Source organism: Ochotona curzoniae, unplaced genomic scaffold, assembly GCF_017591425.1.
Source record: "Ochotona curzoniae isolate NIBS_2020 unplaced genomic scaffold, NIBS_Ocur_1.0 contig_1014, whole genome shotgun sequence".
In the NCBI taxonomy this organism is placed as follows: Eukaryota; Metazoa; Chordata; class Mammalia; order Lagomorpha; family Ochotonidae; genus Ochotona; species Ochotona curzoniae.
Genome location: NW_024464920.1, coordinates 28,975,455 through 29,003,408, shown reverse-complemented (window position 1 = coordinate 29,003,408; position 27,954 = coordinate 28,975,455). Strand labels below are relative to the sequence as shown.

At 42.8% G+C, this 27,954-nt stretch overlaps 1 protein-coding gene across 5 annotated transcripts; it reads left to right on the top strand.

Annotated features, from left to right (window-relative positions):
- Window positions 1–792: 792 nt before the first annotated feature.
- On the top strand, window positions 793–27,954 carry MDM2 (MDM2 proto-oncogene). 5 transcript variants are annotated; one of them, XM_040981993.1, is made up of 11 exons: window positions 793–1,101; window positions 1,761–1,845; window positions 4,665–4,739; window positions 7,410–7,543; window positions 10,560–10,609; window positions 14,068–14,135; window positions 14,266–14,362; window positions 18,355–18,515; window positions 22,162–22,317; window positions 22,871–22,948; window positions 25,941–27,954. In XM_040981993.1, the coding sequence occupies exons 2-11, from the start codon at window positions 1,765–1,767 to the stop codon at window positions 26,514–26,516; spliced, it is 1,476 nt and encodes a 491-aa protein (XP_040837927.1). In that variant the 5' UTR covers window positions 793–1,101; window positions 1,761–1,764; the 3' UTR covers window positions 26,517–27,954. The 5 variants fall into 5 exon arrangements, with proteins under 5 accessions (XP_040837927.1, XP_040837909.1, XP_040837936.1 ...); XM_040981975.1 differs by having other exon boundaries at window positions 18,352–18,515; XM_040981982.1 differs by lacking the exon at window positions 793–1,101 and adding an exon at window positions 1,599–1,616 and having other exon boundaries at window positions 18,352–18,515.

Here is a 27,954-nt window from a genome sequence, read left to right as displayed (position 1 = left end):
TACTTACTCAGCCTAAGCTCACCCTGACTCCCCCTGGGCTGGCTTCACTCAATCTCTTTATCGGCCCCAAGGACTTGCTCAGTAGCACGCAGCCACCAGTGCCCAGCCCCTTTCTCTATTGTAAATCTATTCTGCACCCAGCTAACACCACCTCCACTTTGTTTTCAACTGCATTTATGATTTCTTGGTTTACAGTAGGTAGGATACACAAGTTGTCTTGTATCTGCATTCTTTAAGCTTGTCAAAATCAAAAGCTAGCTTTGTATTTTCAGGATAGAAGCCAAAAAGTTTATACTTATATTTGCCATTTGCTGACATTTTGTTATTTATTTTTATTGGAAAGTCAGCTACACAGAGAGAAGACAGATTTCCAAGTGGCCGCAATGGCCCGGAGCTGAGCTGCTCCGAAACCCGGAGCCTCTTCCGGGTCTCCCACGCGGGTGCAGGGCTTTGGGTCCCACTCCACTGCTTTCCCAGGCCACAAGCAGGGAGCTGGATGGGAAGTGGGGCGGCCGGGATTAAAACTCGGGTTTGTAAGGGACTCTGCGCCGTGCGCGAGCCCGACCCCGGCGCGGCGGACGAACTCCCGCCCCTGCCTGGCCGCGCGCGCCCGCTTCCCGTGTCCCCGCCCACCCCCTGACGTAGGCGGGCGCGCGCGACCTCGGCCCCAATCGGCGGAGGCGACGTGTGCGCCTAAAAGCCCGGATGAGCCGCGGCTTCCGGCGCGCTCCCCTTGGGCGCTAGGGGGCGTGCGCCGCGGGGCTTGGCGCGAGGCCTGCGAGGCCTGCGAGGCCTGCGAGGACGCCGACTGCGAGTCTGGGGAGGCTCGGCGTGACTGCCAGGACTATGAAGTAAGACGCGGAGGCTGAGGGACGGCCTGGACTCCCCCTGCCCGCCTCCAGGTTCGGGTCCTGCCGCTTTCGCCGCTCGGACTCGGCGCGTCGGGGCCCACCCCGGGGCTCGGCCCCGCTAGTGCAATGGTGGCTGAGGTCCGGGGCGCCGGGCGTCCTCGCGCCCCGTGAAGGCCTGGGGAGAAAGCCTCGAGCGCCGCCCGCTTCCCCACCTCCCTCTCCCAGCTCTAGGTGCTGGAGCCCCCGCACGGTAAGGAGCTGCTTCCGGCCGGGACGAGGCGGGGGTGGTCCGTCGCGCGCCGGGGCTCGTGGCGGGGCCGCCCCAAGCTCGCTTCCATCGCGGGGTGTGCGCGCAGCCATCGTGGCGGTTGGGGCGCGGGGCACGTGACCCGGCGGACGGCTCTGCTGGCGGGAGGCCCGGGGGTGGCCGCCTGGAGGAGCAGGGGCGGAGTCTGGGCCCGGGCGTGGGGCGGGGGTCTGCCCTGGACCCCGGGCTGCGGGCCACGAGGGCCGGGGGCTCCGCAGGAGGAGGAGGGACAGGTGTCTGAGCGCCGCGTCCATCCGGCCGGGATGTGGCTGGCTCCGCCGGCGGGTTGACTCAGCTGTTCCCGATGGGCTGGTCAAGTTCGGACACGTTCCGAGCCTGCCCTCGCAGGAGCTAAGCCCTGACTTGCCTCCAGCTGGGGCTATTTAAACCGGGACTTTTTCCCCCCAGCCGCGTTCGCCCGCCAAGGGGAGAAACACCTGTGTTCGGTACCCATCCAGGTGAGCAGTTAGCTGGCTACCAGGGCGAGCGTAGGTTGGAGGCATTATTTCTCTCCTTGACTTGCCGTGGTTTGTTTGTTTTTTTTTTCGCAGATATTTCTTTGTTCCAAGGTTTTATCGTGTGTGTTTTCTTCCTGCTTGTAGGCAAATGTGCAATACCAACATGTCTGTGTCCACTGACGGTGCTGTAAGCACCTCACAGATCCCAGCTTCGGAGCAGGAGACCCTGGTTGGTATTCTTATCGCAAGTGTAACTTCTGGAAGATGTGTTAGGAGTTGGTGGACTGGCCTTATGGTTTGGCGCTAAGTGCAGTTGTGTGTCGGGAGCTTCGTTTCTGCGATCCCAGGCATAACTGAGCAGGAATTCGTTGTAAGCCCTTCGACTTTCCAAGGGCTTTCACAGTCCTTTGGGTGTGTTTGAGCGTGCACGCTGGTTATGTTGTGTGCGCGGTGGGTTTCTTATTTTGACCCGTCAGCAGGTTTTTTTTTTTTTTAGTGGTTCCTAAAACTCGCAGAAATAATTCTAGCTTGCTATAAAGAGTATTAGGCAGAAATGTATGAAGGAAAAACTAAAAATTCCACTCTCTATCTTGTGTGTATCTTATTTTTTGTTTACTTGCCTGCATTAACCCGTGAACTTAAATTGGTTTTAAACGCTCTTAAAGTTCTTTACCGTCACTTAAAGGTCTTCCATTCTTATGCACAGCTGATTTCCGCTCGGCCAGTCCTGTTTTCACCATTCAGGTCCTTTGTTCCCACATGGTAGGAACGGGAATGGGGGGTGGAAGAGACACATCTCCTGCCTTGGTGGCAGGATGGGGGACTGCCAGGGCAGGGGAAGGGCGCAAGGTGGAGGAGAGGGAGAGCCAGGTAAGAAGGGGAGAGAGAGGGGGTACACGTGGAGACTCACTGATATAAAACAGGTGAGGCTGCAAGGTGTGGGGGTGCCTTGGTTGGGAGGAGGGGCTGTGAGCCGCTGGTAGGTGGGTGGGCACTAGAGATGAGGGGGTGGGGGTAAGGATTCTCAGTGAGGTTACGTCTTGTTGCTGGGTTACTGGAGGGGGCGCACACTTCGGGAAAGGGGAAACAGTAAGTGTGGCTGGTTCCAAGATGGAACGTTCAAATCACTCCTCACACTGTTAGTTTCTAAAACTGGATTAAACTAATGTTAAATGGTTTGCAACCTTTTTCCAAAAAAATGTTAGAACTTGAATCTTGTTGAACACTTTAAAGCACTAAAAAGTCCTAAACTATACACACCTGGTTGCTGCTGATAAGTTGCTCAGGCAAGGTTTTTACTCCTGCCAAATTGAATTAGTAATCTAAATTCCTAGTATGCTGTCATCCTAAGATATTGTGCTGTTATTTAAATTTGCTTTGCGAGTGTCTGGTGATACTAATCACTTATTTAAATTAATGTTTATCCCTAATGTTTGCCTGGTTTTGTCTATTGTTTGCTTTTTGTATTTTTTAAAGATGTTTTCTGTTTCAAATCTTGTTTGTAAATGGTACGTTTATAAGATGTTGTGTTTTCTCTAATCAGATTTTAAAATTTTGAATTTCCTATACTTTGGAAGAACTCTGCCATTTCTAAGATAATGCACCTGTGTTGCTCTATTTTTTTTTTGTATTAACAATTTTTAATGTTTAGATTTTTCACCATGGTTTTACTTTTTCTTGAATAAAAGATGAATGGTGTTCTTTTATAATAGTTTTAATATTACTGAATATTTTTTAAGTCCCATGCCAATGAATGTCTTTCCATTAATTTTACTTTAGACTTTATGTAATTTGAAACTTCATACAAATTCAAGGGGTACTTGAATTTGGCAGCACAAATCCCACTGTTGGTATGATAGAGAATATTAACATGGTCCCTGACCAAAGAAGACATACAAGTCTTTGAAGAAAAAAAAAATGACAAAGTCATTTCTTTAATCTGAGATTTTATCCTGTAGCCTAAATGCTAGGGTATAAATAAGCACATTTTTAAAAAGTGACCAGGAGGTAATTATTAGATTATGTGTTTGTGGTGTATTTTGTCTTTGATTACTGAGTAATTTTTCTCACTAATCCAATAGGAAACAGGTAGTTTTCTTAAGTCTGGTTTTGAGAGAGATCCCTCAAAGTGATGGTGTCAGACCTTAGAGGTAGACCTAGAATGGAGTCCTTGGGAGAAGCGTGGAAGTACCAGGCTGTGGCCTGTTGGTGAGCTCCGAGGGCTGTGAGGTTTGCAGGAAGGGAGACCTCCCCCCTCCCAAACCACTGCCACACTACTACGTCTGGTTCAGGTTTGACCTGCTGGCAGGTTTTGCAAATAAAATTTTACTGTAATGCAGCCATGTCTATTGGTTTATGAAGTGTATGCTTTTGAATTGAACAGGCCATTTGGCATGGAAAGCTTAAAATAGTTACTGTCTGGCTCTAGTTGGCAGGGTGCTTGAATGCGGGTCATGTCCTCTCCCTCTCTCAACCATAGCACTATCCAGTGCGTAGTAGAACTCAGGAATGTTTGCCAAGTGGGTATCAAAGTTAGTCACCTAGGAAAAAAAAACCTCTGAGTTGTGGTCTCATTTGCCCTTACCTATTCTTGTCATCCTGGATTAGACTTCAAGGCCTAATCTGTAGGAGAGCCATACTAGGATTTATTGTAATTCTCTTGGGCTCTCTGCTTCGTAGTTTACAGGAAGCTGATTGGCCTTGTGTAGTTTAGTCATCTCTGCGCTCAACCATTTATGGTTGTGAGGCAGTAAGCCTGTGCTAGAACCAGCTGGAGGGAAAAAACTTTTCATTGTTGGCATGGGTACTATTTTATTAGCAACCAGCAGGTTTTCCCAACTCCTCTTGAACATCTGTGGCATTTGGTTCTCCTAGTGTGTTAAATTTTTATTAAAACACTAGAACTTCCTACTTGAGTTCTAATTTTGTGAAATTGTTCAATGTGATATCTGCTACCTTTCTTTACTGAACTTTATGAACAAGTTTGCTGCAGGACTTAGTGTTTGGGAAGTTTCTGAAATGTAATAGTGCTTTTTTTCCTCTTTATAGGTTAGACCAAAACCATTGCTTTTGAAATTGTTAAAGTCTGTTGGTGCACAAAAGGACATTTACACCATGAAAGAGGTAAGCCAAATTGAGAGATGGAGATAATTGATGTCTTACTAGTTAGGTATGTAGCCATACTTAGTTTTTGAGACTATGAGGGAAATTTATCTTACATAGATTTTTTTTTTTTTTTTTTGATACATGGCAAAATATCAGGTTTTGCAGTTATTTCAGCTGTGTTTTGAAACTGAAAGTTCTAATTATACATGTTTCATTTCTCGGCTGGGAAATCAGACATGGGGAACCCTGAGAAGACTTTGGCCATTTTTGTGTTGTAAACCAGTTTGGCTGACTGGCCAAAGCTGCCTCATCCTAATAATTTCTTCTCAGGATTCATGAAGTAAAAACCAACATTTGGCAATCAGACACTAGGCTATAATATAGTTTTCAAAACAGTGAGCAAGAGTGTAATGTATGTGCTTCTGAAAAAAGAAGAAAAAAGATTGATTTTGAGAGGGAGGGAGCTACCATCTACCGGTCATTCCCCAGGTACCTGCAAGAAGCAGGGAGAGCCAAGAGCTGGGAACTCGGGCCAGATGTCCCACGTAATGGCAGGGCCCAGTTTCTGAAGCCTGTCCATTGGCTCTTGACTGGGGGGAAGGTTGAGCCCAGACAGGCAGATGTAGGGCACGGATGTGATGGGTGCAGGCCTGATAACCTGTGGCTTTAGCACCTGCCGCATATGTGCTTTTAAAATGAACACATGAGATGCTCAAGTTTAGCAGCTTACCTAATGAGCACAGTTTCAATGTGGTAAGAAATAGTAAGCAATATTTTGAGATGTTGAGCATAAGCATAGTATTTGTCATAAAATAATAGGTACTGCTTAATGCTGTTATGATTTATTGCCTGCATTAATGATTGAAAGAAAAGCTGAATTTCAGAAGGTAATGATAAAGACAGAAATACGTATTTTTTCCCCATCCACATTAATGGACCCCCTGTCTATCCAAGGACTCCTTGGGCATCCATGGATCCCCAGGTTAAGAACTTCTGCACTAGAGATACGAGTACAATATACTGTACTGATGTTTCTGGGATAGAGGTGAGCTGATTCACGAACATTTGTAATGGATACAACATTTTGATGTATTGTTCTAGTTTGAAAGTATGCACAGAAATGTGGTTTCCAGTGAGAGATCGGGCCACCTTAGGCACAAACTTCGTTGAGTGAAATGTGCCTGTTCCTTCTCTCCCACTTGGTTTATGGAGTTCAGATGACATGTAATGCTAATGTTAATCTCTTGGATCGGTATAGTGTGAAAGGAAGAGATTCCATACCCTTTTCCTTTTCAACTATACTTTTATTTGTTTAAGGGATTTTTAAAACTTTTTTTATTAAAAATTATTTTGTCTGAAAAGACTGATTTATAGAGGAGAGTTAAGGGGTGTTTAATGGAAGGGATCTAGGTTTTCTTCTCCTGTCCTACTGCTTGTCAGCCATCTTTTCAATAAAGTCAAGGCAGACTATTTCCTTCAGGCTAAAATCCTTGCTAGCTAGTTAAGTGTGCAGACAGTGCTTTCAGGGAAGTGCCAAGTTAAATGGTGTTTTAGGATTGCCAACTTGGGATGGGCTTTACTATGACAATCAGTTAAAACAAAGGTATAATGGCCAGAAATGAGAAAAATCCATCAAGGCTATCATAAGGACTTTGCTTATGTTAAACTGTAGCAGTAACATGGCATGGCCAGTCTTCCTCCGCATCCACACGGGACTTAGAGAACCCCTACGGTCGTGATGCTCAAGCCCCTTATAAAATGGCATATTCGCATACAGCTTCTGCCCATCCTCTTGTATATTGTAAATCATCTCTAGATTACTTGTGATAACACACTGTAAATAGTTATTTATTGTGTTATTTGGAATTGGCAAGAAGAGAAGTCTGTGTGCAGTACAGTTTTTTTAAAAGCCATTTTTGATTTGTGGTTGATGGATATTCTCTGATGCAGTTTTCAGGATCTTTGTCCTGTGGAGCAGTTATAAAGGCTAGTGTAGGCTTGTAGAAAAAGCACTGGACTAGGGGACAGGAAGACCTGGAATCCGTTTCCTTATTTCTCAAGTGTCAGTAATGTGTGAAATAACAGAAGTGTGAGGGTATGTTTGTATAAGTCCATTATAAGCTGTAAAATCCATATGTATTTAAGTGAACTTTAAAATGTGTACACTATCTTAATGGAACACATATAATATAGTACTAATGGTGCAAGTAATTTTGATTACTATAATAAAGACTGTATGATATCTCTGAAAGGTTTATTTCATTTTCTGAATTCTCTGAAACTTACACTGATACTATTAGTCAATTTTTTGTCTTCCTGTTTTGTGATGAATCCAGAAGCTGTTGAAGTGTGTGACATTTGTAACTATTTACTAAATGGCCGCAAATCACTGCCATTGTTATTTTTGATTCTGTCGCTTGCTGCTGCTGTGGGTGGTTTTATGTTTGCTGCATTCCCCCTTCCTAAATATTCTACAAACCTGGGCAGGGTGAAAGCAAGGAAAAAACGGACAGATTTCACTGGTTATTTAATCAGAGAAGCAGTTATTTGAGCACAAGGTGGTGGTGGTGGTTCTGCATGGTTGTCAATGTGGTTGCTGGTAGTTAACCCTCTTGGATAAATGGATATTCGTTAATGTATTAAAAACTAGCATTTCATTGTCTTTAATGCTCTGAAATTCTGTTTCAGGTTATATTTTATCTTGGCCAGTACATTATGACGAAACGATTATATGATGAGAAGCAACAACACATTGTATATTGTTCAAATGATCTTCTTGGCGATTTGTTTGGAGTTCCAAGCTTCTCTGTGAAAGAGCACAGGTAAATTTTAGTTTAGATGCTTGTAAAATGCCAGCCGGGCCAAACATCCAGTTGGCCTGTATGACCCTCATCCTCTTTTCTCAGAGAAAACTTGTTGCTTTATGTGTTCCATATAATTGGTGCTGTAATTTCATTTCTCAGCTCTCTAGCACATTGAGGGCCTAAATCATGGAATCTTGAAAACCTGTGAGTTGCCTACTAGACACATGGGTTGGTAAACCTTACTTTCCCTAATTGTCTTATGTGAAGGTTATAAATAGTTCGTGAAGAGACACTCTTAAGAATGCTGTTTGGTGTGTGGAAAGTGTTAAAACATTAGCCACTTACAAAGGCAGTTTTTTTTGTTAAAAAAAAATATATTTATTGGAAAATCAGATATACAGAAAGATCTTCCCATCTGCTGACTCACTCCCCCAGTGACCGCAATGGCCAGAGCTGAGCTGGTCCGAAACCGGAGCCTCTTCCGGGTCTCCCATGCAGGTGCAGGGTCCCAAGGCTCTGGGCCATCCCCGACTGCTTTCCCAGGCCACAAGCAGGGAGCTGGAAGGGAAGTGGAGAGGCTGGGATTAGAACCAGCGCCCTTATGGGCACCTGGTGTGTATAACATAAGAACTTTGGCTGCTAGGCTACTGTTCCGGGCCCCTTTGTTTTAATTTTTTAAAATATATATCTAATTTGAGGGAACATTGATTTGCTCTCTCACTACTGCCTCAGTGACTGGGGCTTGGTGAAGGTCAAAACTGGAGACAAAAATTCAGTCTTTGTTTCCTATCTCAGTGGCAGAAACCCAGGTGGTCATAACTACCATCTCCCAGGGTTTGCATTGGCAGGAAGCTGGAGTCCGAAATTGGAGTGGGCCTGCCATGATGACCAGGTGGCTCAATCCTTGCCTGGCATGTGCTGGGATCCCATATGGGTGCTGGTTCACGTCTTGGTTGCTCTGCTTCCCCTCCATCTCCCTGCTTGTGGCTTGGGAAAGCAGTCCAGGACGGCCCAAAGCCTTGTGACTGCACCAGCGTGGGAGACACAGATGCTCTTGGTTCCTGGGTTGATCCGCTCAACTTTTGCTGTTGCAGCCACTTGGGGAGTGAGCCAGCAGACTGAAGATCCTTCTCTGTCTCCTTCTCTAAATCTGCCTTTCCAATAAAAATAAATAATAAAGTCTTTTTAAAAAATTAAAGCAAAATACTTGTCCTTTAATAATAAATAATAATAAATACTTGGCTTTAATTTCATCTTCTGATTTAACATTACGTAAGCATCTTTGCCTTGGAGAAGCACTTGTGTTTAATATCCATCTGTGTAGTTTATTTTAAAGAATTACTTATTTTTACTTGAAAGACAATTTCAGAGAGTAGAGAGAGAATGAGCGAGGGAAAAGAGAGGGAGAGATCTTTCATCTGGTGGTTCACTCCGCAGATAACTTCAGCTGATCCCAAGTTGGGAGCCAGGAGCTGCGTCATCTTCCCCTTGGTTGCAGGGTCTCAAGGACCTGGGACATTTCTCCCAAGTGGGTATCAGACCCAAGTCCTGGGCCATCTCCCACTGATTTCCAGGTGCATTACCAGGGAGCTGCATCAGAAGCGGGACAGCCAGCACTTGAATTGGCCCTCTGTTAGAGCCTGCCAGTGTCTTGGTGTTGGCTTAGCATGCTGCACCAAGACACCAGAGATCCCGAGATTGTCTTTAGCTTGAGTTCTGATCATTAATAGATTGGAAATGGGAATTACTGCCTTGAGACAGGATTTGAATGTGAGTATTGATTTGGGGAATGAAAATAGACAGGGTTAATACTTTCTCCTGAACTTTGGGAATTGGGAATGATAACTTGTGATAATCAATCACTCTTCTTTAAAATCATGTTTTAAGAATAAATGAAAGGAAAATGTCCCATGATATCTGAACACTGGAATAAATGAATTGTCCTCTGGTAGGCAGTAAGTTCTGCAAAGGCAGAGGGTTTTTTTTTTTTTTCTTACTCTGATTTCCCTGTGTCTGGCAGTAACTGCCTAGTGGATCTGCTTTATTGAGTATTGCTTTATGTTTTAGTAAATGTTAAGATTAAGAAAGAAAATCCAGGACCCAGCGCAGTAGCCTAGTGGCTAAAGTCCTCACCTTGCACACGCCAGGATCCCAAATGGGCACCGGGTCTAATCCCAGCAGCTCCATTTCCTATCCAGCTCCCTGCTTGTGGCTTGAGAAAACAAGTGAGGATGGCCCAAAGCCTTGGGACCCTGCACCTGTGTGGGAGACCTGGAAAGGGCTCCTGGCTCCCGACTCCTGACAGACTTCAGATCAGTGTGGCTCTGGCCATTGCGGCCGCCTGGGGAGTGAACCAACAGGTGAAGATCTTCCTCTCCCTTTCCTCCTCTGTTTATTTGACTTTCCAGTGAACATAAAAAATAAAATCTTTTTTTTAAAAAAAAAAGATAAAGGAAATCTATTCTTGGGACAGAGGCTGGGGACTCCCAGTCCAGGATTGGAGTGAGAGGGCTTGAGCCCACCTTGTTTCTGACTCGCTTCCTTCCCGTGGGCATCCTGGTGGTGGTGTTTCATGGCTCAGATAGTGATGTCCCTGCTGTGTCTGTGGGAGATCCAGATGGAGTTCCAGGCTGCTGGCTCCAGCTTGGCTCAGTCCTGCCTGATTCAGACAGTTGGGGGAAGGTCTTTGTGGGGGAAGGTCTCGCTGTGATCACAGAGTTAGAAGATTTCTTTGTGAAAGTGAGTATGCTAACTTTGCTCTTGCTTACAATTATGTACCATGCACATTTCTGGAAATTGAGAAGTGAAATTTTTCAACTAAGGAGAACTTATTAATAAAAGCTCTTGGAAATGATCATTGTGCTGCCGTTGCTTTTTTTGCCTAGGAACTTGCTAGTTGTATAACTTGTATGCAGTGGTTTAAAATGTAAGCTTGAGTACATCCAGTAGTTCTCACTGAATACTCATTTAACCTAAGCCTGGTTAAATTTGTTTAATTTTTGAGATGAACATCTCTTTCTTTTTTCCCTACAAGGAAAATATATACAATGATCTACAGAAACTTGGTAGTAATCAATCAGCAGGGTAAGTTAATTTTGAACACCATAAACATGTACCATAGATTGCAAAGACATTTTTATATGTGTATGCTTATAATTGTGTTTCTTTTTAAAAGTTACTTAGTGATGTGTTACGTGTTAGGTTTGTTATATCAGATGCTTGGGAACTGGAATTGTCTCTTTAGTTTTTGGAATCTTGGAGTATTTGCATACACATAGTGAGGTATCTTGGAATAGACCTCAAAGTCCAAATTAATTCATTCATGTTTCACATACTCCTTATACATACAGCTGAAAGGTAATTTTATGGTTTTGTTTTCAAGTGTGTCTGCAGCATTTTGATTGATACATTGTGTGATGTGGGAACTGGAATTTTCCATTTGTGACTTTGTTGGTGCTCTAAAAGATTGATTATGGAGCATGTTGGATTTCAGATTTTCAAATGAGTGTTCAACTTGTCATGATAAAAGCATGATAAATATAATAGGAAAAAATGCATATGAACTGCAACAACACAATGCTAAGACTCTGATGTGAAGATAAATAGCTTGTTTCATCAGTTCTTTTAAGCCTTGGGATATCGGTAAGGGTTTGTTTTTGAAAGTAGATCATTTCAAAAGCTGCTTAGGTGTAAAGTAGACCTTGAGAAATACATTGAAAGGTTTTGAGTACTGTTACTACCCAGAGGTAGGACTTTTGAAAGGGTACTTTTCCTTCCCTTTTGGTGCTAGGAAAGATATTTTCCAGTGTTTGTAGGTAAATGTACGTGCCATTTACAGGTCATTTTACACTTGGGTTTATTAACTTGTTGATTTGTATCACATTTTTTTATCGTGAAAATAGTAACCTGTTGAAGTAGAAAGATGTATATTTGTATCAGGGTATACCAGAAAGATTGTGTGTATATTTGCATGGGGTATATCAAGGTTAGAATCGGAAAGATTGGCTTGTGTACAGTGGTGTGCTAATGAGTGTTTAGCACCGCCTTCGGCTGTCTGTGGTGTCTGCCTTGTAAGTATTGTCATTTGGGTTTGAAGCCTGTGGGTGGGAAGAGATACGGTTTGCTTTTGCTGCTGGCAGGAGCTGGCTTCATCTAACAGTTCCTGGTATAAATTGACCTGTCCATTGTGCTACACTGTTCCATATTCAACCTCAGGATTATATTGCTTTTTTACTTTTGTTTCCTGTGTCCTATTTGGACTTCAAGTCTGTGTCCCACAGTACAGTATTTCATTAATAGCAATGTTTAGTATAGGTGCAGACTACCTAGGGTTAGAAATAAAAAAAAAAAAGACATCATCCCACAATGAGACATAATTATGAAGCTCATAACTTTGTTTTGTTTTAAAGCCCTTTATGGAATCAAATGGAAAAATATACAGTCATAGTATCTGTAAATACTGCTTTTAGTTTCCTGAAATGTATGTCTCTTGACTGTTTATTCATTCAAATAATCCTTGATATATGGGAAAATTAGGAGGTAGAAACCTATAGATTACTTTTGCTATTTTGTTAGTAGTAAGATTAATTTTACCGTTCATCAACTTTCAGTCTTGTTCTTAATGTTTCCTTTTTGTTGCATCAATTTTATAACCAATATATTAAAATTCCTGGATGATATAATTCATCTGTATGGACAATTTAGAATTGGCATACTGCTTTATTTCTGATAGGAAAGAAGTATGATACAGTAATGTATAATTTCACAGTGTTAATTCTCAGTCATGATTTCATTATTAAAATGGGAATATTTCCGCGGATGAGGAATTAACTATAGTATACTAAACCTGTTTGCTAGATTTTCATTTTTTAAACTTGATTGGTCTTACTTTGTGTAAACAAACAACACTTCCCCACACCCTCAACTCCCCCATACTCGGGCCCCCCCAGGAGAGGAGAGGAAGACTGAGGGGGGACCGAGCCTACAGTCCAGACTGCTTTTACTTGAGGTCACTATTGTCCAAATCTCTTCACTTTCCTGAAGATTCTTGGAAATGGAACCATTTAAAAACCACAATAGAAACTTGGAATTGTCTTAACCTAACAACTTTTTTCCTTGCCTTGCATATCAGACACTGTCTTGCTGGCTTGTACTTTTGTAATTGCTCTTAATTTGGTATTTTTTCTGTGCTGCAATTATGGCTTTAATATTTTTCATGTGCGTTACTGCAGTATTGTGCAGTATGAATTTCCTTGCTTCCCCATTTGACTCTGCCAGAGCTGTTTATCATTCTTCTGCTTAACATTACCATGTAGGGGTTTATTACTGTTCTCTGGACTCATTTTATCTTTTGGGACTGAACGTATTTTACGGTGAATGGGCTGCTGTAGTGGAAGATTGTGAAATGTTCCCTGGGAGGAATGCGGTGATGGCTGATGTCACGAGTGTGCCTGTTGAGTTCTTGTGGGCCGGGCACTTGGGGCACTTTGCAATATCTCCCTGCGCCATTAGAGGGAGAGTGAGCTGCCTGTGCTTCCCTACAACAGCGACTCTGGGTTTGTGTCTGCAAGTTTAGTCCTATGGTTTTGCTGTTGTCTTAAAAGCATTCGGTGTACTATGAAAGCTTTCCTGGTTTTTCACTCTCTGATGATTGATTGTCCCTCTTCTCTACTGACTTAGCTTTAAGCAATTTCTTTTTAAAAGATGTATGTATTGGGCCCAGAGTGGTGGCCTAGCAGCTAAAGGTCTTTGGCTTGCATGCACCGGGATCCCATATTGGCACCAGTTCTAATACTGGCAGCCCTGCATCCCATCTGGCTCCCTGTTTGTGGACTGGGAAAGCAGTTGGGGACAGCCCAACGCCTCTGGACCCTGCACCTGCGTAGGAGACCCGGAAGAAGCTCCTGGCTTCAGATTGGCACAGTTCTGGCTGTTGTGATCATTTGGGGATGAATCATCAGGTGGAAGATCTTCCTCTCTGTCTTTCCTCCTCTCTGTATATCTGACTTTCCAAAGAAAATCAATAAATCTTTTAAAAAATTTATATATTTTAAAATTTGAAATGTTGCATTACACGCATAATTGCATCTGCTGGTTCACTCCCCAAATAGCCTCAACGGCCAGCTGACTGGTCTGCAGCTGTGAGCCAGGAACTTTTCTTGTGCGCCCTGTTTGGGATTAGGGGCTCAAGGAGTTGGGCCAACTTCTGCTGCTTTCCTAGAGCATTAGTAGGAAAAGGATGGGAAGTGGATCAGCTGGGACTGGAGCAGGTGCCCATGTGAGATGCCAGCACCACTGACATGCTTAGCCTGTTACGCCAGAGTGATAGCCTGTATTTTTAAACTTCCTTGTCATTCTTTCAGGTGGCTTCTGTGCTACAATACAGTTGCCTTACTTTACTTGTATCTGTAGTTATGGGAATGGCACCTGGGAAGTGTTCATGTTTGCTCAAATGTTAACTTTTGTAAAGTATTTAGACTCGCGTGTATTAAGTAACCGTTTCTTTACTGGTTGGTGATTTCTTTTTGTTTTTATTTTCTCAGAACCTTCCAATTCAGGCATGTCTGTGAATGAGGACAGATGTCACCCTGAAGGTGGGAATGATGAAAAGGTAATCTTCAAAGCCGTTCTTACTCTAGTAGTGTTCATTGAAAATGGGAAACATGTAAGACAAGGAATCTATTTCCGGTGTTAGCAATTTAGTGATTTTTCTTTTTTTTTTTTTTTTCTTGAATGTTAAGGAGCCTGGTCAAGAACTGCAGGAAGAGAAACCTACATCTTCAAGTTTGGTTTTGAGACCATCTACCTCATCTAGAAGGAGAGCAGTTAGTGAAACAGGTATGAATGAGAGTGTAGCATATTCAGGCAGCCTGCCACTTACATTTCCTTAGTGGAATTAGGGCTTTGAGGCTCAAGTAAATTGTTCTGCTTCTTTGGGTTACATGAATGAATTTCTGAGGTGCTTTTTTCTTTTTAAGATTGTATTTGGTTTATACGTTGCATGTATAATATTTTTCAGATGGGCTGTAGTAAATGCTCTGTGTGCCTCATGGTGCAGACTAATCCTCTGCCTGGATGCTAGTCACATCCTTGCTGATTCACTTCCCATCCAACTCCATGCTTAGAGCCTGGGCACATAGTGGCGATGGCCCACTGTACCCATGTAGGCGGATTTGGAGGAAGCTCCTGGCTCCCAGCTATAGCTGTGACTGTTGTGACTGTTGTGGCTATTTGGGGAGTGAACAAGCAAATGGAAGATGTCCCTGTTTCTCTGTGTAACTCACTTTGAAATAAATAAAATGCCCCCCCCACTCTTTTTTTTTTTTTTTTTAAGTAAGAACTAAGACTGAATAATTCAAGTGGAAACAAGAATTAGTAAGCCCAGGTTACAATCTTGTCCATAGGATTGGGGACAATAAAGGCAGAACATATCCTACAGAGCATGAATGAGAAAAAATGGTCACTTGTGAAAGTCAAAATTCCAAATGACTTTAAAAGGTGAATGAAAAAGATTATAATGTGTTTGAAATGTAATCTCTTCAGATATTTGAAATGTAGTCACCTTAAATTTGACAAAGTTGGTACCATATAAAAATGGTCTTTAAAATAAACTAAAAATTCAAACGATAATTATATTAGTGGAAATTTCTCACAGTAAATACATGAAGGAGGGGTGGACTTTCAGTTTTCCAGATAATATATACAAAAGATGTATTTGTTATCAATTAGTAAAGATAAATGTCTTATCTAACTTTTTAAAAAGATTTATTTTTATTGGATAGTCAGATTTACAAGAGAAGGAGAGATGGAGAGAAAGTTCTTCTTTCTGCTGGTTCACTCCCCAACTGGCCGCAGTGGTTGGAGCCAAGCTGAAACCAGAAGCCAGGAACAACTTGCGGGTACAGGATCCTAAGGCTTTGGGCCATCTACTGCTTTCCCAGGCCACAAGTAGGGAGCTGGATGGGAACCGGAACCGGGACCACCGGGATTAGAACCTGTGTCCATGTGGGATTCTGGGATGTACTAGGCAAGGACTTCAGCCACTAGGCTACAGCCCTGAGCCCACATCAGTAATTTCTAATACAATACAAATTTTTCAAGTTTTGCCTGTTTGTTTGAAAGGCATACTTAAGCAGTCATCTATCTGCTAGCTCACTGCCCCGGATGGCTGCACTGGCCAGAATTGTTCTGCGTCTAAGACAAGGTTCAGTAATTCTGTCTAGGTCTTCCATGCAGTAGAGAGATCCGAGTAGTTGGGCATCTTTCATTGCCTTCCCAGGTGCATTAGTAGGGAGAGTCAGAAATGGAGCAGCTGGGGTGCGAATTGTACTCCTAAGAGATGTTGCTGCTGGCAGTAGGCTGTGCCTTCCCAGTGCTAAAATATTCAAATGAGCAGTAATGAAACAGCTGCTTTTGCATTCAACTGAAGTTCTTGTACTCCAAATAGAGACATCAAGCTTAAATTCTTTATTCACATAAAGTGAAAAAGTGGTCTTGAAAGGAACCATCTTAAAGAACTGTCTTTCAGGGATCATGTTGTGCAAGGCATCACACCAGGATAGATTTAAGATCTTGAAATATATACTTCTGGTAAGAACAGAAGGGCTCCCATTTTTTTTAAAGATTTATTTTTATTGTGAAGTCATACAGAGAGACAGGAAGACTTTCTTCTGATGATTCACTCCCCAAGTGACCACAGTGGCCAGAGCTGAGCCGATCTGAAGCCAGGAGCTTCCTCCAGGCCTCCCAGGCGGGTGCAGGATCCCAAGGCCTTGGCCCATTCTTGACTGCCTTCCCAGGCCACAAGCAGGGAGTTGGATGGGAAGTGGGGTTGCCGGGACTAGAACCAGTGCCCGTATGTAATCCTGGTGCATTCAAGGTGAGGACTTTTGGCTGCTAGTCCACCTTGCTGGGCCCAGGGCTCCCCCCCCCCTCCTTTTTAAAAATTCATTACTTTGGAGATTTACATTTTGTACTTGCATATATTCCAATGTGAAGATTTGTATATTCCATGTTTTGATACCTTAAATAATTGTGTTGCTATTCAGTTAAACGGACAGGTTCCATGGGACTGTTTTGTTCTTGGGAGGGAGAGAAGTTTGTTGGTGTATTTTTCGAACAAGAATTTAGAATGATTTTCTTTATGGTTGACACAAATGACTGAAAACTTCCTTTAGGTCCCTAAAGATAGGCTTATTTATTGTACGCTTATGACTTGGTTCTGGACACTAGTCTAGTAGTGCCTTTAGTATCTGACTTCAGCCTTGATTTATGTACCTTATACTCAGTACTAGGCTAAAAGGGACTGTTGATTTCAAAGAGCAAGAAAAGAAACCAACAATCAAATGTTTCTTGAGGGATGGCCGCTGACCTAAAGCAAGAGCTTGCACAGTCTCTCCTGGGTTCCTTGTGTATCTCTGACCTGCTAGATGCAGTGCTCTGAAGCATCTTATCTGGGTCAAATCCAGGAGCCAGCAGTCCCAGGTGCTTCATGGATGGCAGGGACCTGTTCAGTTGAGCCATTATTTGCTACTTCCCAGGAGGGTATGTGTTGGCAGGGAGCTTGTGTCAGGAGGGAATTTGAGATTCCAGTGTTGGCCTCCTAAGTGATGGCTTAACTGGTAGACCAGATGCCTGCCCCATTTGAGCATTTCCACAGTGTTACATTATACTTCCTAGGACAGGATTGTAAGGACTTGAATGGCTTGTCCTGTGTGGGTGGCTCTGTGGCCCACTTAAATTTAATGTCAGAATTCTCATTTGGTGTTCTGGCTTTTATTATTATTGAAAATTTTTTTTTTGATTTTTATTTTTAATGGTGATCACATGGTTGACCAGTGTGGGAACGACATGATTAGGGAAAACTGAAATCATTGTCTCTGGGAGATGGGGAGAGTTAAAAGGGAAGTCAACACCCAGCTTCCTAAATGTCCCAGTACCCAAGGATGGGAACCGCCACCAGATACCAATCTAGGGTCTTGATGTAGTGCATGTTCTGAGGGATTTGACCAAGTGGTTTGGATGGTTTTCCGATGCTATTAATTTCACTGATCTAGGGCTGAGGCAACCCTCCCAATGTTCATTGACTGACGTAGTGGAACTCAAGTCTCCATTTATCCAGATTTTTGCTGTCCTCGTTTGCTGGGGTAGTTGACCAGTTTGCTCAGTTCTTTTTCTGTTGCGGTGCCAAATGTGGCGACATGAGCCCCACCACATGCCCCATCCCTGGTCTCATGAACCTGGCACCTGCTGCTCAGGCAGGCCAAGGGACCAGGGCCAGGGGCTGTGAGCCCCAACAGATCCCCCACCCCTGGGGCTCATGAATCCCTGGCATGCACCTTGCAGGCAGGCCAAAGGACCTAGGCCAGGTAGCCCAAGTCCCACCAGATCTTCTACCTGCAGGGCTCACAAACCCAGCACCTACGTCACATGTTAGCCCCAGGACCTGGACCAGGTGACCCGAGTCCCACCAGATCTTAAGTCAGTTAATCGGCGTAGATTTTTTTTCTGTAGAACATACAAGATAATTTGTACTAAAATAGTTGCTTTCATAAAAGATGAAGCTTGATTTTCAACAGAAAAATTGGACTGATTGGTTAATAAACAGTAGGCTTAGACAAATTAATGTAATTGTGCTTACAAGATCCTGAAAGGTTAGAGAGTTTTTAAAAAAGTAGGCTTTGGCTAAATTTGTGTTTTCAGCTGGTAATTCAGTGTTTTTCTGTTTAACTTTGTTGGCCTCAATTTCAGCACAAATAAGTACTCAAACAGACCGGCTTGTTAATCATGGAACAACAATTTAATGAAGTTTTTTTTTATTATATAAGCAGAAGAAAATTTGGATGAATTACCTGGTGAACGACAAAGAAAACGCCACAAATCTGATAACATATCCCTCTCCTTTGACGAAAGTCTGGCTCTGTGTGTAATACGGGAGCTATGCTGTGAAAGAAGCAGTAGCAGTGAGTCAACAGAGACACCATCAAATTTGGTAAGTTCTTGTTTTAAGTAAAACTTTGAAATAAAATATAGTCCTGTAAGCGTATAAATGGATTGCATGCACATTGTGAAATGGCTTCCAGTGTAGTCTGTTACTTTTACAGAAAACTACTTTGTAGATCTGACCCCTTTGCCTGCTTTGGGAAAGGTTGAAGGATGGTGTTGGTAGCAAAGCAGGTAAAATGGGCACCATAGTAGTTACTAATGTCACCCTGTATGTGAGAATTTTGCGTTCCACAGCACTTGTAGTCTCTTCAGCTGGATTGGGGTGTTTCAAAATAGTCTGAGAATGTGGCAGTTACAATTTTTAAGAAATAAGGAAGTAAAATTAAAAATCTGGTGCAACTACAAGTCATTTAAAGCAAAATTGTGTATTTAAAATGGAGGTTTATTTACAGTCACCAGCATTGTCTGTGCTTAACAGTTGCCATGCGAAGTCTTGACCATCAGGGCAGCACTGTGAGGTGAGATATGGGTGTGTGTGGCATAGATAATGAGAGGATGCCATCAGTGCCTGGTGCCTGCTGTTATAGAGTTCTAGTGTATAAGGAATAGAATTCATAACAGTTGCCACTGGAAGAAGTTGAAGGTTTTCTGGCTACCAAGAAACCTGTTGATGTTTGTCTTTTAAAGTGTTTTTAAAATTTGGATCTTTGTAATGTGGGTTTCTCGTGGTCATTAATCTGAATGTTACCGTTTTATAGAAAAGGTAGGAGACTTAACCATTTATTATAACCCTGTTCTTACCTTTGCTGTATTGTTACTTCCTGTATTTGCACATTTTCCTGCCCCAGAGTAGTGATTATAGGAATACAAAACTATTCTGTATTTGACAGAGGTGATACTTATGGGACCACTAGATGGCGCAGAGAGCTCCTGCTCAATTCTCTGTTTAGTAACTTTTTAAAAAAAGATTTATTTTTATTGCAAGTTCAGATTTACAGAGAGATGGAGAGACAGCTCTTCTGTCCTATGATTAACTCCTCAAGTGACCACAATGGCCGGTATTGTGCTGATCCGAAGCCAGGAGCCCGGAGCTCCTCCAGGTCTCCCACGTGGGCACAGAGTCCCAACGCCTTGGGCTGTCCTTGACTGCTTTTCCAGGCCACAAGCAGGGAGTTGGATGGGAAGCAGGGCGGATTAAAGGATCCTGGTGCATTCAAGGCGAGGACTTAGCCAGCAGGCCATCATACCTGGCCATGTTTAATAACTCTTAAGTTCTGCCATGTTGTTCCCAATGTGGAGGCTGACTGTCAGCATTTGCGTGACAGACAATCCTATAAATCCTGTGTAGGAAAAATATAGGTTCTTTAGTGAATTTGTGTGAATGACAAGCTTCATGTTTGTTTCATTAATTTTATTACTTACAAATGGCTGTGGGAAATGGAAATATGCTCCGTCTGACCTAGGCTGTTCTGGCTGTATCAGAATTCTGGCTGCAATGACACTTCAGGCAGTCCTGTTCTTGCTCTGTATCTAAGACATTGCTATGTTATAAAGCAAGGTAGGAAGGGATTTCTTTTTAAAATTTTTATTTTATTACAAAGGCAGATTTACAGAGAGAAGGAGAGAAAGATCTTTCATCTTCTGCTCCACTCCCCAAGTGGCCACAGCAGCCAGAGCTGAGCTGATCCAAAGCCAGGAGCCAGGAGCAGCTTCTGGGTCTCTCACATGGGTGCAGGGTCCCAAGGCTTTGGACCATCCTCGACTGCCTTCCCAGGCCACAAGCAGGGAGCTGGATGGGAAGTAGAACAGCAAGGATACAAACTGGCGCCCATATGGATCCTGGCATATGCAAGGCAAAGATTTAGGCCACTAGGCTATTCCACCAGGCCTTGGTGTTTGTTTTTGTAAGATTCTACTTATTCTTATTGGAAAGTCATTTACAAAGAGAGGGAGAGACAGAAAGATCTTATATCCGCTGTTGATTATTTTCCAAGTGGCCACAATAGCCAGAGCTGAGCTCCTGCAAAGCCAGGAGCCAGGAGCTTTTTCCAATCTCCCAAACAGGTGCAGGGTCCCAAGGCCTTGGGCCATCTTGTACCGCTTTCCCAGGCCACAAGCAGGGAGCTGGAAGAGACCTGAGCAGCCAGGACATAAACTGGGTGTCTATGTGAGATTTCAGCGCTTGCAAGGCTGTGACTGTAATCACTAGGCTACAATGCTGGGCCCCTCTTTTTTCTTTAATTCTGTGTTGCACATCTGAATATCTTGTATATTAAGAATTTGTTGCTTTTCATCATAGGTTCTTAGTTGTGAAACTACTGCCCTGCTTTTTTCCTCACACAGAATGTTAATTAGCATTTGGCATCTTCATTCATTAGTTTGAGAAGGAAGTTAAGGGAACTGAATTCCTCTCGTATTTTCTTTCCTTTGGTTTTAAGGAAACAGTGAGCTTAGTCTGTGTTCTCAGGTCGGTAGTCGGCAGTTGATCACATTTTGTCGTCTCGGCACCTCAAAACTTCATTACTGGTTGGGAAACTCAAACTTGAATGGCTAGGTAGAGTTACTGCATCCCAGCTTCGCTGAGCCCTTGTCCTGCAGAAACAGCCGTGGGCAATAGGTAATGGTGGCTGTGGCTGCAGTTAGTGAAACTTGAATGTGAAGTATAGGCGAGTCATGGACTACAGTTTGCAGACCCTGCCTTTAAAAAGGCTGTGTCTGAGACATAATTTTTCTTGTGACTGCTCCTTTGAAATTAATACATTACAGATGTTTGTTGAAATGTTGCTTTTTGGAGATGTTACATATTTCAGCTTATGGTTCTAAACAGATCATAATAGATCGCTTGTTAGTAATTAAATTTGCAACTTGGTGAATGTTACTGTTATTATTTTCCTAACATCACTTTAAAAAAATCTTTTCACTTCAGAAATTGTGAAGTAATGTGCTCTTTTGATGGATACATTAGAGGTCATGTAATGTAAAATGAATGGAATTTAGAAATGGCCAGATGGGCCTGGAGTGGTGGCCTAATGGCTAAAGTCCTCGCCTTGCATGCGCCAGGATCCCATATGGGTGCTGTTTCTATTCCCTGCAGCTCTGCTTCCCACCCAGCTCCCTGTTTGTGGCCTGGGAAGGCAGTAGAGGATGACCCAAAGCCTTGGGAACCACATGGGAGACCCAGAAGTAACTCCTGGTTCCTGGCTTCAGATCAGCTCAGCTTCAGCTGTTGTGGCTACTTGAGGAGTGAATCATCAGCTGGAAGATCTTCCTCTCTGTCTCCTCTTCTCTCTGTGTATATCTGACTTTCCAATAAAAATAAATAAATCTTAAAGGAAAAAAAAACTACTGCAGTATCACTGTTGGCAGGAGCAGTGTGGCTACTGAAATGCAGATTGGTTCAGGAAGCAGATTTGGCAGCATAGTCCGTGTTGGTTAAAGGCAGAGGGAGTGCATTGGAGTTAGGCGAGGATGTTGCTGTAGTCATTGTGTGTACAGGGCAGAGGGGCTTTGGTCTTTTTCTTTTATGTAATGGGGTTTTGAATATGGAAGATGAAACTGATGTCGAGGTAAGTTTGCCTGTAGTAGCAGTGTGCAGCGTGGATCTGGGGAAGAGATCAGGACACAGGTGAAGGTGGGAGCTGGCAGAGACGCAGCATCATTGTTGAGTTGGTTTTACTTCTTTCTTATTTTAGGATCTTGATGACCATGTAAGTGAACACTCAGGTGATTGGCTGGATCAAGATTCAGATTCAGATCAGTTTAGTGTGGAATTTGAAGTTGAATCTCTCGATTCAGAAGATTATAGCCTTAGTGAAGAAGGGCAAGACCTGTCAGATGAAGAAGATGAGGTAATTTCGTAGTATTTGTGTCTGGAAATTGTTAGATATTTTCTGTGTTTGTTGATTCGGATGGGATTGCAATAATCATATATTCAAATTTCTCTTGAAATCATTTCTTTGGGGTTGTTCAGACTTACAATTGAGACTTTTCAGTTTCTTGTCTGGTGAATATAAACCAAACTGCTGTTGCCAAAACTCAGTCTGTAATGAGCATTCTTATTTTCTAAATGGTAATTTGCATTTTCATAAATGCAAAATATACACATGGTCTAATAGTAACCCTGTGTTTATTCTCTGGAAGTAACAGCTCTGACTGGTGTAGCTGCTTGCTTGTTACATGATACCTTCATGTTTAGAATCTAGCAATGTTTGTATTTTTAAACATTCTGTTTGTTGGCTTTTCACTACAGCATTTTTGTCTATTTTCCGCCTATTGCTCCATTTAATCTTGGTGTTAAAATTTTTATGCATAATAGTACATGCTGTTTGTTTAGGATGTAGCACTAAGCAGCTTTGTTGGTTGAACAAAAGTGAAGTGGTGCTGATGAGTTTGTCTTACTAGGTTTATCGAGTTACTGTGTATCAAGCAGGGGAGAGTGATACAGACTCATTTGAAGAAGATCCTGAAATCTCCTTAGCTGTAAGTATATGTCTGCTTGTTTCAGAAATCAAAAGGTAACACATCAATATTAGAAAAATGTTTCTGCTCTACTTTCTGAAAAGAAGTCATTTTTATAAAGTTGGGACTCTTAGAAGTCTTGACTGTGATTGTGTGGTTTGTCAGGGCCTGGAGTTGAGCCTCCGCTCCTATTCTGCCTTCCTGCTGAGACTGGGAGGCAGCATCACGTGATACTCGGGTAGTTTTGGTTCTCTTAAGACAGACTGAGTTTCCAGCTTCAGTCCAGTCCAGCCTTGCTCCTGCTGTTTCTGGTTGGTCTGTCTGTCTTTCTGTCTCTCTCTCTCTTTCATATGTATGTATGTATGTATGTATGTTTTGTAAGGATTTATTTTTTATTACAAAGTCAGATATACAGAGAGGAGGAGAGACAGAGAGGAAGATCTTCCGTCCAATGATTCACTTCCCAAGTGAGCGCAGCGGCCGGTTCTGCGCTGATCTGAAGCTGGGAAGTAGGAACCTCCTCCAGTCTCCCACGTGGGTGCAGGGTCCCAAGGCTTTGGGCCGTCCTCGACCACATTCCCAGGCCACAAGCAGGGAGCTGGATGGGAAGTGGAGCTGCCAGGGATTAGAACCGGCGCCCATATGGGCTCCTGGTGTGTTCAAGGCTAGGCCATGCCCCCAGGCCCTGTTTCTGGCATTTCAGGAATGAACCATCACATAGGAGCTCTGTCTCATCCTCTTCCTCAAGTAAAATTATTGCATAAAAGTCGGAATGACTTAATGTGTTCTTGTGGGATGTTTTGAATTTTTTTAGTTTTATGTGTTGGTATTTGACTTTTTAAACCTTGATTATGGAAAATCTCAGAAATGTGCAGCACGAAGAATACTAGAAGGTGTCTCCAGAAGGTATCATTTGGCTTTAACAATTCCTGTGTCTTGCCAGTCTTACCCCCGCAAAAACTAGAAGTATTTCCTTTAAGCATCCATAATGCAAGGGCTTTGTCTGGCTTTTTGAGCTGGGGAATCACTGAGAACTTCAAAGAATCATTGTTGGAGCCTGGCGCGGTAGCCTAGTGGCTAAAGTCCTTACCTTGCATTTGCCGGGATCCCATATGGATGCCCTGTTTCCCATCCAGCTCCCTGCCTGTGGCCTGGGAAAGCAGTGGAGGATGGCCCAAGGCCTTGGGACCCTGCACCTGTGTGGAAGACCTGGAAGTTGTTTCTGGTTCCTGGCTTCGGATCAGTGCAGCACCGGCCATTGAGATCACTTGGGTGAATCATTGTATGGAAGATCTTCTCTCTATATATCCGCCTTTGCAATACAAGTAAATAAATCTTTTTAAAAAAGATTTATTTACTTGTATTGCAAAGGTGGATATATAGAGAGGAGGGAGAGACAAGAGAGGAAGATCTTTTGTCTGATGGTTCACTCCCCAAGTGGCCAAAATGGCTGGAGCTGAGCCAATCTGAAGTCCAATGGGAAGTAGGGCAGCTAGAATTAGAACCAGTGCCCACATGGCATCCCGGCGTGTTCAAGGTGAGGACTTTAGCTGCTACGCTATCGTGCCGGGCCCATAAGTAAATCTTGGGAAAAAAGAAAGAATCATTGTGGGATTAAGCAGTGTACCCTTATTATTGTCATTGTATCATTTCCAAGGAATGCAAAGTGATAAAATCATTTGTAGCACAATAGGAAGGATTCCTTCACGGCAAGTTTTCCATGGTGTGGTATTCTCAGGCGTGAACCTTGCTTCCTTGAAGGCAGGGATATGATACCTGCAGTGAGGCGGCTGGGACTAGAAGGGAGTTCGTCCCCCAAGTCGGCCTGGAGGAAAGGTCTGGGAGGGAAGCAGGGCACTCCCTGGTTAGTGCGCACAGCACGGGAAGGGAAGGCCTGTGTTTGGGTGGTAGTCAAGGGCAGCATTGCCGCTAGGGTTGCCTAGGAGTGTTTCAGCACTTCCCTGGTGGTGGTGTGAGAACAGGCAGCTGAGCCCTAGTTGCAGAGCACCTGTTTTTGAAGATTTTATTGACAAGGCCAACTTAGAGAAAGATCTTCCGTCGGCTGATTCATCCCTCAAGTGGCCACAGTGGCCAGAGCTGAGCTAACCCAAAGCCAGGCTTTCCAGGCCACAGAAGGAGCTGGATGGGAAATGGAAAAGCTGGTGCATGTATTGGTGACCGAATGGGATCCAGATGCTAGCAGGGAAAGGATTAGCTAAGAGAGCCATCGCACTGGGCTCAGAGGAGCAGTTTTAAGGGAGTCCAGTTGACTGTTTCATTGAGAGCTAACTTGTTGGAAAGCAGGTTTCATCTTGATTGGGTGGACTCCAAGCAGTGTTTGGTGTTGGGCACTCAGGGAGTCACAGACACCGGTCTCTTTGCAGAGTGAAAAAACCCATGTAGTTTATGTAGTTTAGGAAGTAAACTACATAAACCCATGGAACTTCCTTAACTACGTAAACCCATAGTATTTCCTTAACTAAACCCATCGTGCTTCCTTAACTACGTAAACCCACAGTGCTTCCTTAACTACGTAAACCCACAGTGCTTCCTTAACTACGCAGAGCATTGAACAGATGGTTTCATAGATGCATGTTGAGCACAGTGTACACATTTTCAGGTTCAGGATTTTTCAGCGTGTTACAACTGGGAAAAATGTACATGAAAATCTCGTAGTTGCATATAAGAAATTTAAAAATTTTGGTTGTATGCATTTGAGATATACAGCATGTTTTGGTATGTATATGCACACTCATGACTAATCACGCAAATTAATGTATTGGTTGTCTGACATGGGTGTGTGCTGTAGTATCGCTGTTAATTCCAGTATGAAATAGGCTGTGACTATAGTTGTCAGGCTGTACATGTTGGTTTATTATTGTATGTGAAACATGAAATGCTAGAAATTGAGCTGTATGGTACAATTTAGAGTGTTGGACTTACGGTGTTACTGCGGTGCTGTCACTGCTAAGCAGAGCGTTACAGAAACTAACTCCGCCTTCTGTCGTTGAAGGACTATTGGAAGTGTACTTCTTGCCATGAGATGAATCCTCCGCTCCCATCACATTGCAACAGATGTTGGGCTCTTCGTGAGAACTGGCTTCCTGAGGATAAGGGGAAGGATAAAGAGGGGATGTCCGAGAAAGCCCTACTAGAAAACTCGACACACTCGGAACAAGGCTTTGATGTTCCTGATTGTAAAAAGTCCGTGGCAGATGATTCTAAAGAGGCAGGTGTTGAGGAAAACCATGATGAAAGCACAGAAGCTTCTCAGTCACAAGAGAGCGAGGACTTTTCTCAGCCCTCGACTTCTAACAGCATTATTTATAGCAGCCAAGAGGACGTGAAGGAGTTTGAAAGGGAAGAAACGCAGGAGAAAGAAGAGAGTACGGAACCCAATTTCCCCCTGAATGCCACTGAACCTTGTGTGATTTGCCAGGGTCGACCTAAAAATGGTTGCATCGTTCATGGCAAAACAGGACACCTGATGTCATGCTTCACTTGTGCCAAGAAGCTAAAGAAAAGGAACAAGCCCTGCCCTGTCTGTAGACAACCTATTCAGATGATTGTGCTAACTTATTTCAACTAATTGACCTGTCCGTAGGAGTGGAATTATATATTTCTAACTGTAAATATAGCCCTAAAATTTTGGACAACATGGGATATGGGATCTATTTTTATTTACATATGTCAAAGTGAGGCATTGTCTCAGTTAATGTGGATTTCCCCTTTTTGGTATGATTTACCTTTGGGAGAGAGAAAAGTGAATATTTACTTTTTCAAATGATAATTTCACTTTGTTCTATTTTTTATTTGGGTTTTAATGTGATTTGAATACATACTAGTTCATTTTTAATCATCCCCCTCGACTTCAAATAGTTTCCACTTTCTCCTAATAAACAAACATGAGAAGTACCTGGTTTAAAAGTACAAAAATAAGTAGGACATTGAAATGTAAAGTTAGTGTCTCATATGTAAGGGAAGATGTTTGTGAAAGGTTTAATATTTTAATTTTGGATACCCTTAAATCTGAGCCTTAGCTTTTCTGGTTTCGGAGCTTAAAATACCTTTTCTAGATAACTAAGTTGATAGCTGTATTGAGTACAGTGTGAGTGAAAAATGTTGATAGTGTTTTTGGTGTTACCGTGTGATAAAGGATAGGTGGCCATCACTTACACACAGACGAAACCTTTCTAACCCTCCTTGGTAAACTGGGGGAAGGGGCTGTTCTGGGTGAATGAGTATACTATGCATTTTTCACACTAATTTTGAGAACTTGATTGAATCTTATGTTTCCTGTAAGTTGGAAAGAATTCTGAGATAGTTTGATCGTCTTGGGCTCAGTTATATGGTTTCTGGTAGTTGCCTGAGTTTCAGACCTTAGCTTAACACCAGTTTTAGAAATGAGTGCATTCAGAAATTTGGTTAATAGAACTATTCATTTTTAAATTAACCAGAAAAGCTATAACTTTAATGCAGATATTATTTGTTACTTTCCTTTTAAAAATGACAGTGTCAGAATATGGGATTCTAAAGTCCATATCAAGCTGTTTGGTTTAAGTTCTCTTATTATTAACTGTAGTGTACCAAATACTGAAAACATCTGTTAAGGTTACGCTGCTTTTCTCCCATGTATATGACAGTTGTGCAGATTCAGATGAGGGATAATTTGTTCTACCAATTACTAATAGAACATTGTTGCAATAGCTTTATGAACACAGGTCTTACATGTGTATATCTAAATTCGGAAGCAAGTGGATGGAGTACTTTGGTCTTCAAATACAGCACAAATTTATTAATTTGTGATTTGTAATTCAGTTAGAGCTCTGTACAGTCATTCTGAGAATTGGTGGTACAAGTGAGGCGATGGATGGTGTACATTAGGATATGCAGCAGTTGCTGTTCACACAACAGTTCACACATGACCCACTGCGTGCTTCTGATTGACAATGTAGTCCTGATTGTCAAAATTTTTAGGCATAATATGTATTATTTATTGATTTATAAATAAACTTATTAAATATTAA